Source organism: Phodopus roborovskii, unplaced genomic scaffold (genome assembly GCF_943737965.1).
Source record: "Phodopus roborovskii unplaced genomic scaffold, PHOROB, whole genome shotgun sequence".
NCBI classification, from domain to species: Eukaryota; Metazoa; Chordata; class Mammalia; order Rodentia; family Cricetidae; genus Phodopus; species Phodopus roborovskii.
In genome coordinates this window covers 53,801,197-53,814,940 of record NW_026126433.1, presented here as the reverse complement: position 1 = coordinate 53,814,940, position 13,744 = coordinate 53,801,197, and the positions used below count along the sequence as shown (strand labels likewise).

General features: G+C 41.9%; 1 protein-coding gene across 3 annotated transcripts in view; it reads right to left on the bottom strand.

The window, feature by feature from the left end:
* Rab3gap2 (RAB3 GTPase activating non-catalytic protein subunit 2) overlaps window positions 1-13,744 on the bottom strand; it is an 81,690-nt gene that overhangs the window by 16,398 nt on the left and 51,548 nt on the right. For all 3 annotated transcript variants that reach the window (XM_051186511.1, XM_051186510.1, XM_051186512.1), the window contains 7 exons: window positions 12,734-12,824; window positions 10,773-10,900; window positions 8,741-8,954; window positions 7,790-7,887; window positions 3,107-3,212; window positions 1,528-1,688; window positions 502-730 (listed from right to left, as the gene is read on the bottom strand). In XM_051186511.1, the coding sequence (XP_051042468.1) occupies window positions 502-730; window positions 1,528-1,688; window positions 3,107-3,212; window positions 7,790-7,887; window positions 8,741-8,954; window positions 10,773-10,900; window positions 12,734-12,824 (1,027 nt within the window). The remainder of the gene's footprint in view (window positions 1-501; window positions 731-1,527; window positions 1,689-3,106; window positions 3,213-7,789; window positions 7,888-8,740; window positions 8,955-10,772; window positions 10,901-12,733; window positions 12,825-13,744) is intronic.

Genomic DNA, 13,744 nt, shown 5'->3' with positions numbered 1-13,744 from the left:
ATAAAGCATGTACGTAAGCAAAATTTAGCAACGGGTTGATGTTATTAGCTCTAAGGAGATCAAGGGGGAAAGAGAAAGATGGTCTCCTGGAGGGATACTTGGATGGACTTTTGAACATGAGCAAGTGTTTGTGAGTGGGTGAGATGGGACCAGGGAGAAGGATAGACTTGGATCCAGGATGGCAGTCTCATAGACATTTCATTTCATGAAAACCTAGTATAAAATTAATTAAAAGACACCCATTCCTATATTCACAGCACTTGGCTAAGGAAGGAGCACTGTGAATTCAAAGCAAGCCTGGGCTACACTGTCATATCTTGTCTGAAGAAACGAGTAAACACATACTCAAAATGATGTTGGTGGACATCTACACACACTCACATGTGCTCTGTATGAACATCTGCACACACTCACATGTTGTGCTCCGTGTGGACATCTGTACACACTCATATGTGCTCCATGTGAACATCTGTACACACTCACATATGCTCCGTGTCTCACCTTTTCCTCCTTCTAGCAGTTTTTTAACAGAAAGCCTTGGAAGTGGCTCTGTCTGTAGAGAGGACACCTTGGCGGTTGAAGGACTGGCCTTGCTGTGAAGCAGGGTCTGCAGTGTGAGGCAGTCCTCCAGCTGTTTCAGCAGGAGCTTCCAGTACTCAGTGTCAAGAGAAAGGGCTTCCCAGGAGTCTGTGAGGGCTTCTGGATCAGCACCCAAAACCGTCTGGGAAAACTAAGAACATTTCCAGCTTATACTCTGGGCAATCTACTTGTTTTCCCTGTGCTGGGGATGGAACTTATGACCTTACATGTGCTGGGAAAGTAACACAGAGCCATACTCCCAGTCATCTGTCGAAGACTTTGAGTAACATTAACATAATGAAAGCAACAGAGGTGTGATCTAATGAGACTGGAAACTCAGGACATGTAGAAGAGGTCCTGTGGTGGTAAGTCAGGCTCAGCCAGCGTGGATCTTAAAGGGTCTTCTGGCCTTCAGCAATGGCTGCTTTGCTTCGGACACTAACAGAATGTACCAGCCATCTCTATCACCATAAACACCTCCATCTGCTAAAGTTACATTTAGCCCATAACTTCCAGGGTTGATAGTAAACCACTCAGGTGTTAATCTAACATTCCACTAGGAAAAATCGCTTGACCTACCATGCAATGTAAGGGAAGCAAATCTTTTCTTCTTAATGTGAATGAACCCTCAGGAGAAGAGGGGAAACCCACACTGCAAATGTTTGGTCAAGTGCTGGTCCGTCTGACTCAGTGCTGGGTGTGTAAGAGGATGGAAACAGTCATGGGACCGCAGAACCCGAATAAACCGGAGAAGCAGTGGTCCAGTGTGTGGCCCTGACTCCTCAGTGAGTGAGGAGAGCATCACCATCCATTACCAGCTACTTCAAGTTTCTCACACATCCCACATTCTAGATGCCCAGGGCATTGCAAGCTATCAGGCCAAGGATGGAAATCACCCATCAGGCAACAAGACTGGCCCAGAGTGCAGCTGCACAGCCGCCCACTTACTTTCTTATCTGTAGCACTGTTGGACATCTGTGCAGCAACAGAGTGCCCGACGTGTGCAGACAGCAGGGCAGCTCCATTGTTCTCCGACTGAATGCAGGCCATGCGCATCTGCTGCCACCATGGGGACACAGACTGAGAATCCCAAGTGTCATCAATGGCCACTGCAGAGACAAGAACAAAAGCCATCTGTCCATTTGGGTGTGTAGTACATGGGTCTCATCCTTTACATTTAAACTAAAGCCCTCAAAGAGGTACCTGCAGATTCCTAAATGTGGTACAACATTAATATCGTGTGCCAGCTAGGTTTTTAACAACTTGACACAAGCTAAAATCATCTGAGAGAATTTTCTCAAGTGAGAAAATGCCTCCATAAGCTAAGCCCGTAGGCAAGCCTGTGCAGCATTTTCTTGATTGGTGGTTGATGAGCACACTGTGGGCGGTGTCAGCCCAAGGTAGGAGGTCCTGGGTGTATAAAGCATGCAGGGCACAGAGAGTAAGCTGGTAAGCCACACTCCTCCAGTCTCTGTTCAGTTCCTGCCTCCAGGAATTATGTTCACTGACCATTACCTGGAAATAGAAGAAGAAACAAACCCTTTCTTTCTTGAGTTGCTTTTGGTCATGGTCTTTATCACAGCAATAAAAACCCTAAGACATTGCAATTGATTTTACTCAGAACATTTATCTTCCATTTCTTTATATTGTTAGTCATGCTGCTTCTTGAATCAATACCAAACTCTTGTTTTTTTGTTTTTGTTTTTTGTTTTTTTAAGGAAGGGGTTGTTGTCATTGTTTTAGGATGGGGTTTCTCTATGTAACAGCTCTGGCTGTCCTGGAACTTACTCTGTAGACGAGGCTGGACTTGAATTCAGAGATGTGCCTGCCTCTGCTTCCTGAGTTCTGGGATTAAAGGCGTGTGCCACCACTGCCAGGTGGTGCTTATCTGAACTACTTTCTGAGTATCTGAAATACTTTCATCATTAATAAAAAAGAATATGGGGGAGATAGATACTTTTAGAAATTTTTTATTATTTACTTTATATGTATGGGTTTTTCACTTGCATACATGTTTGGGTACCACATGTGTATCTGGTGCCACAGAGACCACAAGAGGACAATGGATCCCCTGGAACTGGAATTACAGATTGTGAGCCAATGTCTGGGTGCTGGGAATGGAACCTGGCTCCTTTAGAAGAGCAATGAGTGTTCTTAAACACTGAGACACTTCCACCACAACAGGCAAAATATTATTTCCACCAAAGACCATTTTCCATGACATCACATCTTCTGAGGGCGGGATTTCACTGTCCTATATGAAAGCACATCACAAATACACAGCAAGCGTTCTACCAGTGCGTGAAGACTTCTACAGCAACATGGTCACCAAGCCAAGGACACAAACCAGGGCTTGTGTACAAAGGATACTCCTAGCTTTATGGCCCACCAAACGTTATCTACACAGTAGTCTTTTGTTGAAAGAAATTCCCCGTCTTTATGTGGTATTTCAAATACTATGTGTTATTTCAGAGCACTGAAGTGGAAACCCTGGGAACACTGGCCCACAAGATGTACCACCTCCTACCTTTCATCTTGCTCAACAGGGACAGCATGGTGTGAAGACAGCAGACAGACTGTGGTTTGTCCAAAATATCTTTTTCCTTCGAAAGCCAAACACTTAGGAGCAGAGACTAAAATAAAATTAAAATATTTTTTCAGCCTAAATAATATTTAACAAAGGGGAGATCTCACAGTTTCCTACAGTGTGAAGGTGTACATGATGATGCAGTTATCTAGCCGGGTGCTTGCTCTATCATATAATGTGGGGATCAGACTGAAGTGTACTGTCTACCTAAGAGACTCTCAACATCTGCTGAGTACCTGACTCCCACCCCTTCTACCTCCTCTTAGGTTACACACTGTCTTCCTATCTAAGCCACTATCTAAGGAGACACTGCCAGGAAGACTACCACTGTGACATTGACCTGAAGAGTAAAGTGCTAGCTGCAGGTTCTGAAGGGAGATGGAGGGAGGAAAGGAGGGAAGAGAGGAGGGAGGAAAGGAGGGAAGAGAGGAGGGAGGAAAGGAGAGAGAGGGAAAGAGGGAGGGAGAGAAGAGGAGGGAGGGAGGGGGAGGGAGACAAACGGAGAGGGATGGGGGAGGAGCCAGTGTCTGTCTGCAGGATTGGTGAATCCCCTCTTCTCTACCTGTGTCCATTTCCTACCAGGTGAGGACTCATCTCTCAAGTGTGGTTTCTCCCCTTTTGGCTTCATCAATCCTGGTACCAGGCGACCATAGTTCTCTCGGGCTGGGAGCCCTCGGCCCCTGCGCCTTCGAAACCCTCTCTGAATTCCTAGGACTCAGGAATTACAGACCCTTGGGTCTCACTCACCTGCCTCACTCATGGGAATTTGGCACTGTCCATACCAACAACTTTTGCACTCAGTGCTCAACATTAGGCTTCTAAACGCATCCACCTTTCCAGTCAGATCTGGCCCAAATATCCCTCAGATACTGCTTTCTGATCCACTCACTCTCTTCCACCTACAACAAATCTGCCTTCTCCTTCACTGATGGCTTTGCCTTCTATTAAGTACACACAACTGGGTCTTTGGTGGGGTTATCCACTTCTGGCCATTCTCCTGGATGTGAGGGTTCCTTTCTTGAGCACAGTCTTTTTTCCCTCCTGGCTTTTCTCAGAGTCTTGGTTACCAGACTATGTCTCTCTCGGGCTCAGAGCCCTTGGCCCCTGTTCTTGCATGATGACATACTGAACCACTCAGTCTGACCCTCCATGGATCCCTGGGATACAGCCTATTCAGGCCTTACTCATTGTGCCCACTCAATCTTCATCTGCTTCATCCTTGGGAACTGTGTCATACACCTCCTTGCTCCCATTGGGATGTCTTTGGGAGACCCACTCACCACTCCTTTTAAATCAAACTTGAGCCTCAGTATCCTTGGACCAGACATTCAAAAATGTCTGATCAAACAACTAATCAGCTATTGTTACAGGACTACCAACTGTTAGCCACAGAGCTGGAGGTGCAAGACTACCAAACACGTCAAGGTGGTGAGAACCAACAGCACCTGAGCCTGGATCCACCTCAAACAGCATTTTGCCAGTGGTGCATGATGGTTCCTTGGAGCTTGCTATCCCAGCACCTTTGTTCACACTCTAAAGTGGATTTTCCCTTTCTGAAAATAAACATAAAATCCCCAAGAGCTAAGCTTTTATTCAAAAGTAGATTAGTACAGAATGCAGATGAGTTCCCATCAGAACACAACAACATAATTTTAGATACACTCATAACAGAAAGATACTTTAAACTTCAAGGACAATGAAGGTAAATACGGAGACAAATTCTCACATAGGAACGCATTCTAACACTATAGTAGAAAAGCAACCACCATGTGAACACAAAGGAAGACAGTGTTCTGAGCCAGCACAGCAAAGGAATGCACCATGCATGATCTGAACATGATAGCATGAACCCTTACATATGAAGTATCCTGTTCATATAAATAGGCCACATATAGAGTCAGTCATGAAATAATGACAGAGTAACTAATTAGGAACAGCACAGACAATAACATTTAGTGAACTCTTTAGTTCTATTAGCCAATACCTAAGACTTGCAGAAATCTGTAACGAAAAATGAAGCAGAAAACCCCACGGTTCCCATGCTAAAGAGTTCACCCTTTGGGAACATCTCCTTTTATATCAACACCCTTAACGCTTCACTCCTGCACTGAGAGGATGCAGACAAACTGTGAGGACACTCTGTTAGCCTTGCCTTTCTATACGAGGCTCCACTGCTTACTCTTTCACCTGAGCTGCATTTTCTAGTCTTTCCTGAATACAACCAGAACTTGATAAAGCCGTTAACTGGTGAAAACATGAATATGCTAACAGAGCAATACAGTAACTAAATTAATTAAGTGCCTGGAAACATAAATACATCTAGAAAGCCTCTCCCCTCTTCCTCCTACAGTACCGGAGATGACTGAACCCAGGGCATTTTCACATGCCAGGCATTTACTCCAACATTGAGTTGGGTCCCTAGCCTGTTCGCTTTTTAAAATTTGGGACAGGGCCTTATTGAGTTAAGCAGACTGGCTTGAATATCCACAGCCCAGGCAGGCCTTAAATTTGTGGTCCTATCTCCTCCACCTGAGAAGATGGTATTACTATTACAGTATAGCTATGCTTTCACACCTAGCTGGGAGGCTTTCTAAATTATTTTTCTTTCCCTCCTTTATTCCCCTGCCCTGACTCATCCTCTCCACCTCAAACTCCTCTTCTTATGTTTTGTCATGAGACAATGCCTCACTGTATAGTCCAGGCTGGTCTCAAATTCATGGGCCTCTTGCCTCAGCTTCCTGAGCTGCTAAGATTACAAGCATGAACTCCCATGAATATCATTCTAATAAGGGTGTTACATATATTAAAATGGAAATGCAGACAAAATAATTTTGTTGTTATGCAACACACAACGTAAACTAAGAAACCTTCATTCCAACAACTCCATCTAAATCCCCTTCACAGATTTTCATTTGGAAAGCACTACAGATTTGATGGTGTTAATAAATAGAGTGAAGCGCCATTGAGGAAGACATGACATCAGTTTTGGCGCTCCACTGACTTGTGTGTGTGTGTGTGTGTGTGTGTGTACACATGGGTGCACACACACACAGGAACAGACATCATATGTGTGAAAAAGGGAAGGAAAGCAGATACGCAGGCACAGTGAAGTCTCAGAAACCCTTCCACCATGTCCTTTAATGTTAGTATCTTACCCAAGATCAAAACCAAGAAACTAACACTGGTAAAACCTGCTCAATGTTCATGACTTACAATGCACTTATTTGTGTGTGTGTCTGCGTATATGCAATTATGCCCTATTTTCTTTTGTTTTTGAGATAGACAGTGTAGTCCTAGCTGTCCTGCCACTTGCTCTCTAGACCAAGCTGGACTTGAACTCAGATATTCACCTATCTCTGCCTGTCAAAGGCTGGAATTAAAGGCATACACCACCATTACCTGGCTGCATATGCGATTTTAGAAATTAATTTTGAGAGGTCTCACTTGGTGAGACATGGGTGACCTGGAACTCACTATGCAGACCAAGCTGGCCTTGAACTCAGAGATCTGTCTGCTTCTGCCTTGATGGGGAGGATATAGCCTTATTATGCAGTTTTTATGCATGAATAGTTCTGATCAGTCATCACTACAAGTAAGACAACAAAGTATCACAACAAGACATCTGTTCATTGTGCTATTTCACAAAGGTTACACAGAAACTCCAGTTTGTATCTTCTTAAAATTGGCCTTTCCCCACTTTGTATATTTTCCCTAAGGGAAAGTTACAATGTGTTTCTCAATGGCTGGGGGCGGGGGAAGTTGCAACGTTTGATTAATAATACTTAACTTACTAAAACATTTGCTTACTGATATTCATGTGTAATTTTAACTGTCTTACCTCCTGAGGTACACACTTTCACAGACTAGTAGAAAGAATCAAGAATCCACCTTTAAAGGACTTCTCCCTGTACACTAAAAGTACATAGGAGCATAGTCAGTAAGCTCACAGGGGTAGGATGTCCAAGTGCTGGCCTGAACCTGAGATGGGTGCTGTGTGTCTGTGTGCATGTAGTAAGGATGGAGAGCTGAGGAGTACAGGTGACTTTCTTGCTCTTTGTATGTCAGTTTTCTCATTGGTTGATTCTTCTTTTTCACATGTGTGTAAAGATTCTATCCTGGAATATTTGAAGCTTGAAAATGTTTTACATACATTTTAGAGAAGTTGTTCTTTAAGATTTCTCTCATTCTAATGTAACAACCAATGATCAAAAGCTACTTTACATGTGTTCATCACCTGTTAGATTCTATATTTATTAAGGCCAAAAATTTATAAGATAAAATAACATAATCTTGCCAGGCATCGGTGGTTCATTCCTTTAGTCCCAGCACTTGAGAAGCAGAGGCAGAGGCAGAGGCAGGCAGATCTCTGTGAGTTTGAGGTCAGCTTGGTCTATAGAGCTAGTTCCAGGACAGGCTCCAAAGCAATACGGAGAAACCCTGTCTCAAAAAACAAAACAAATCAAACAACAACAACAACAAAAAAACCCCACAATCTTAATATAATTACAATTTTCTTTGATCATTTCAGGTTTTTAATATATGTTCTTAATATGCTAAAGATAATGATTTGAAACTTAACACTTGTATGTAACCTTTGCAAAGGATTCAGTAACAAAACCTTACCAGTAATTGCTGAGGGCTAAGTCCCGCAGACTCCAGAGTGTGACACATATCCTCAGTGGAGCTTTCTCCATGCAAACACTTCCAAAAAAAGAAACTGCCTAGCAAAACAAACAAACAAACAAACAAACAAACATGTTACTGATGATGAATGTTCAGATTAACAATCTTATTTAACTGTAAACTTGAATCTGAGAGGAGCAGGATAGCATGAAAGAAAATAATATTTTGTTGTAGTTCTGTTTTGTTTGAAAGGGGTTCTCTCTACATAGTCCTGGTTGCCCTGGACCAGGTGGGCCTCAAATTCACAGAAATCTATATTATGCCTCTGCCTCCTGAGTGCTGGGATTAAAGTTCTCCACACCCAAAAGAGAACTTAATGTCTGAATTTGATTTAGGAGAACAGACAGTAAATCATTATGCCTTGAAACTGTCTCTTGTGTGTATATTGTATATGTATGTGCATGGATGGAGGTCAGAGGTCAATGCTGGAGGTCTTCCTAGAATGTTCCCTAACTTCTTAAAATAGATCCTCACTATACCTGGAGTTCATCAGCTAGGCAAGACTAGGTGACCAGAGAGTCACAGGGGTTCTCTTATCAATGTCTCTGCAGTGCTAGGATTATAGGCACATGCCACGATGTCTAGCTTTTTATATAGGTGCTATGATTTCAATCTCTGGTCCCTATGTTTGCACTGCAATAGCTTTACTGAATGAGCCATCTCCTCAGCCCCACACAACACTTCCTTAGTAGAAAGCTTATTAATATAATTAAAATGTGTGACATGATTGTGTGGACACCAAGAATACATCACTGACTAAAAAAATATGAACAATGAGTTCTTTGGTCATTGAATTTCAAACAAAAGCAAACACTGAGTTGCTGTACACTTGCACCAAGACATCTGTGGAAGAGGGAGAGGGTACTGAGCATATGACCGGGCTTTACCTACCTAGAGCCACATACTCCTCTTCACTTATCTTCTTTATGCTGAGAACATCCTTCTCATACTCTAGATATTCGAGGAAGGTCTTGACAGGCAGCACTCCATCTGTATCCTCAGAAAACCGGACAGTGGTCTTGGTGTTTTCTTGTTTGTACTTCTCTAATAAGGCCCAGAGCTTCGCGAGTTCCTTATCGTCCAGCCTTAGCAGCACAGCCAAGTCCTTCAAGAGTAAGAGTGGGCCTTGAATTGTCTATGAACTGCCACAAACAATAGCCCCTCACTGGAGCTGAGATTCAAGGCTGTTGAGCAATGCTGGCTTTAAAAATTAGTGTAAAATATGACAGAGGTAATGTACTGTTCAAATGTTAGTTTTAATGCCATTTCATGAATATGATGTTATGTAAGTAAACTAACTTTGAAAAACTATATACTAGTAATAGTGCCATTTTAGGAAGTTTCTTTAGAGTACTATGTATACTTCTACAAGTTAGGACCCTAATAAAAATGTATTATATAATAGAAATAATCATAAAGTATGTAAATATGAGTTTGCTTTCCAAGAAAACTACATGTGGCTCCATATCTCTGTGCAACATGAATAGCACACTACAAACACAACCCACACACATTGCATCTGCTCATAGCTTCTCTTTGCAACCAGGGATACACAGATGTCAAGTCTCAACTAGAGCCTGCCAGCCGTTCAAACCATTTCACACAGAACATATGAAGACACACTACCTAAATCTGTCATATCGAGGAAAGCCTTATGCTCAGTGCTACACAACAGAAACCATGGTCAGACACATTCAACTCTGTTTTCTTTTTGAGATGGTGCTTAATTATGCCGTCTTTATTTCTGAATTTTGATGCCTTCCAAGTAGCTGAGGCTCTAGGACAGTAACCCTGTGCCTGGCTATTCATTTTCACAAGGAACATTCAAGAGCATCAGCTTTTGATAAGAACCTAAGAACTGTACACACAATTCTTCTGATGTCTACACTTCCTGAAGTAGATAGCCTGATCCTAAAGAACTGGTTTCATATAATGTTTAATGGTAATTAGAGAATACCACTATGAATGTATCACTAAAATGTTAAAATCTAAAGTCCCAAAGACCAGAAGATTTTCAGTTTAAAATTATTTACACACTTGTATATATAACCATAACTTTTAATAAGACAGACTTGTATTATTGGTGACTTGACAAATCACTAACATCATTTTAATAAACCTGCCTTGGATAAACAGAAGACATGGGGCTTCCAGGCTGGGCAAGCCCAATAGGGAACAGTCATCTGAGAGGAAGAAAGACGTTCTATCTCTCAAATTTCCACTCAGGGAAACTCTGAATGCACCTCTTAGAGCAGCGACTGCACTATACTAAAGACTGAAAGGGGCTGTGCTGTTGCCACTGCTTGATGTTACACACGGGTAAGACAACACTTAGTACAGTTATCTTTAACACTCTGACGTGAGAGAGATTATTTTAGAATTTGTTTCAGTGTGTAATTCACAAAAGAGCAAGCGGCATTAATTTACTAACAATGCAGAACTAACAATGCAATGATTGTTTGGCAGAATCTTTTTTTTTTTTCTTCCTGGTTTTTCAAGACAGGGTTTCTCAGTATAGCCCTGGCTGTCTTAGAACTCTCTCTGTAGACCAGACTGGCCTAGAACTCATAGACCTACCTACTTCTGCCTCTTCCCAAGTGTTGGGATTAGAGGTGTGAGACCCCCACCACCAATCTTGGTAGAATCTTTTTTATATTTTCTTTAAAGCATGGGCAGTAAGAAAGCTCAGTGACTGAAAGTGCTTCCTACATAAGCCTAATGGTCTGTGTTCAGTCTCTGGAACGAGTGGTGGGTGGACAGGAGTAACTCCAGACAGTTGTCCTCTGACCACTACATAAGTTATGGCAGGTCTATACCCACCCCAAACCCTTAAATTTTTTTTACCGTTTACTCAAAGAATTTTAAGAATTAAAAATACTCAAAGGGATGATGGTGTGTAGTACTCATATTTGTGGTTACTCACATTATCGGAGAATGGTGTATCTGAGTGAAAATCAAGAGAATTCAATTGACAGACAGATTCATAAAGATTTAGCAACTTCAGTTTACTGGCACAAAGCTGCAGCAGTCCTTCATCGACAGACTCCAGCTCTACAAGGCAGAGGGAGACATATTAGACACATTTAGCAGACTCTTATGTAACTCCTCAATGGGCTAAATACTGACAGGCTTAACCTATCACAGAACTGGAGAGCACAGATAATTTTTCCATTACACTAAAATGTCTAACTTTTAAGTGAAATAACATTTTCTAATAAGGGGAGAAGAGGTACAGAGTAGAGTAACAGAGTTTTGAGTGGTGCTTGTGTGTGTGTATGTGTGTGTGGTTTTTTTGAAGCAGGTTGTCTCTGTATAGCCCTGGATGTCCTAGAATTCTCTGTTGATGAGGCTGGCCTCGAACTCACAGAGATCTGCCTGCCTCTGCCTCCAAGTGCTGGGATTAAAGTGCACTACCACAGTGCCCAGCCTGTGGTACTTGTATTTAAAAAAAAGTTTCTGGAAAAGGAAATCTTTGCTTCGTCCCAGCACAATGTGCTCACTGTGTTCATCTGAAGATGTGCAGCTTTCAGGCTGCCTGGTTTTGCTTATTATCAAGAGGACCAAAGACAATGACGTTTGGCCAGAAATCATAGATTGTGATGAATTCATCTTAAAAACAGCTTGGCAAAAAGATCTAAAGTAGGATTCCATTGATATCCTCCAATAATTAGGTTTATTTGGTTCAAGATTAACACTGAGGCACACTTCTGTATAATAATTTAAATATTTCTCACCAATGCAAAACAAATATATATTCTCTAAAAAGGCAGATGAGGAAAACTTTAAAAATTCTTACTTAAGACAAAGTAACAAAGCTAGGGGTGGTGGTGCACGCCTTTAGTCCCAGCACTTGGGAGGCAGAGGCAGGTGGATCTCTGTGAGTTTGAGGCCAGCCTGGTCTACAAAGCTACACAAAGAAACCCTGTCTTGAAAAAAAAAAAAAAAGAAAGAAAAAAAAAAAAAAAAAAGAAAGAAAGAAAGAAAGAAAAAGAAAAGAAAAATCTGCAGATAAAATATCACACATCAAATCAGCCAGTCACAAAGTCTACAGGAGGCACTTGGAATGGAATCTGTGAAGCTTCACATTAAACTCTTTGATATTTTACTAACACTTTTGAAAGATGGAGGCGTTCTAAGTATGGTATGCCTTCATTTTCCTCCCATATACTCAAGGATGTGTGCACTGGCATGTGTTTGACCTAATAAGAGCCAACACCCCTAATGAAAATTGACTCTCCTACCTCCAGAAGTCATCAACTGTCAATAGCTCCTCAGGTAGGGGTGTGGGCTTATGATCCCCATGGCCATCAATGCAGGGACGTGTATTGGCTTGATGCTGACTTGTTTTGCACAGGCAACCACAGCTGCTGTGACTTCATGAGTGCAGTGGTTCTGTAGTATCCAGAAGACTTTCCTCCAGGCTCCCATCCCACCCACCCACCCACTCACCCACCTTCCAGTCCCCCCTTTACCCACCCACCCACCTTTGGTTCTTACAATCTTTCTGTCTCCTTTTCCAAAATGTTCCCTAAGCCTTGGAGGGAGGGGATACAACACAGACATCCTCTTTGTGGCTGTTTCTCATCGCTCTCTTCTGACATATTTCCTTACAGTAGTGAAATGTAGACAAAAAACTTTCTAATAATAATTACTATATTGAGACAGTTCAGATGAAAATCAAATGTGAATGTTAGATGGGAAACCTTTTAAAAATCTCCCAAGAATTAAGTGTATGGAATAAGTACCCTATTTTATGTCTACCTGCCTATCTTCCTATCTACCTATCTATCATCTGTCAGTCATGTCTACATTAAAATGTAACAGCATCACACATCCCACAAAGAAATACATAATCTGAAGTGAAACTGTAACAGTATCTATTACCTTGGTTTTTCAAAGTGTCCATTAAAGTCTGAGTCACATTTCTAAGACAGGAAAATGATAAGCGTTCACTGGCTAAAATGCTTTCCAGAGCCTAGAAAAAGCAGTGAAGAAATCTAGTGATTACACAGCAAAAAATTTGCTTTCATTTTATTCACTGTACCTTTGCAATTCCCAAAGTCAATACGTACACCTGAGAATTCAAGTGACATCAAGAACAGTATGGAACCAATCCTATGTCTAGACTGAAGATGAAATAACTAGAGGGCAAATTTTTTTTTGGGTCACAGAATGGCCACACAACATGGAGCAGGCATAGCTATTCCCCAACAGAAAGTTGGAATTGCCCTCTACTAAGAATGAATGAGAAGCAGAGGTTACTGGCATGCTAGTTATAAAAGCTGATGACTTCATGACCACTTGCTGGATATGCACATGGCTAGCTCAACAGTGTCCACTCTATTCTCCTCACTCTCAACCCATCCAGATGTTTAAGCATCTTTATTCACAGGTTTTAAAATACCTCATCATATCTGAGTTGCAGCCAGGGAAGACATCAATGAGTCAGGAACAGTTAAGAGTCCATATTTATCCTCTTATATTAGCTTACTAAATTGAAGAGACACATAGTTTAAAAACCCTAACCCTAAGCTGGCTGTGGTAAAGCATAGGACTCCCAGCACTCAGAAGGCAGAGGCAGGCCGCTATCTGACAGTTCTACGTAAGTCAGAGCTACATAGTAAGACCCTGTCCAAAATTAATTAAAGTAGACTTAAGATAAATACCAGTCTCAAAACACGATGACTTCTATGGTTGAGGGGGTAAAATGGGCATAGAAGGTGACTCACAAAACTACTAATTCTATCACAAGGCAACTATCCACAGTATAAAAAGAAGGGGACCACACAGACCAGAACTCAGAATAAAAGCAATCCTCTTCCATGCTGCCAACATGCAGGCTGGTGGGTGAGCATATTGTCTCCCCATCTCTGGATTCAGTCTCCTACAGTCTTT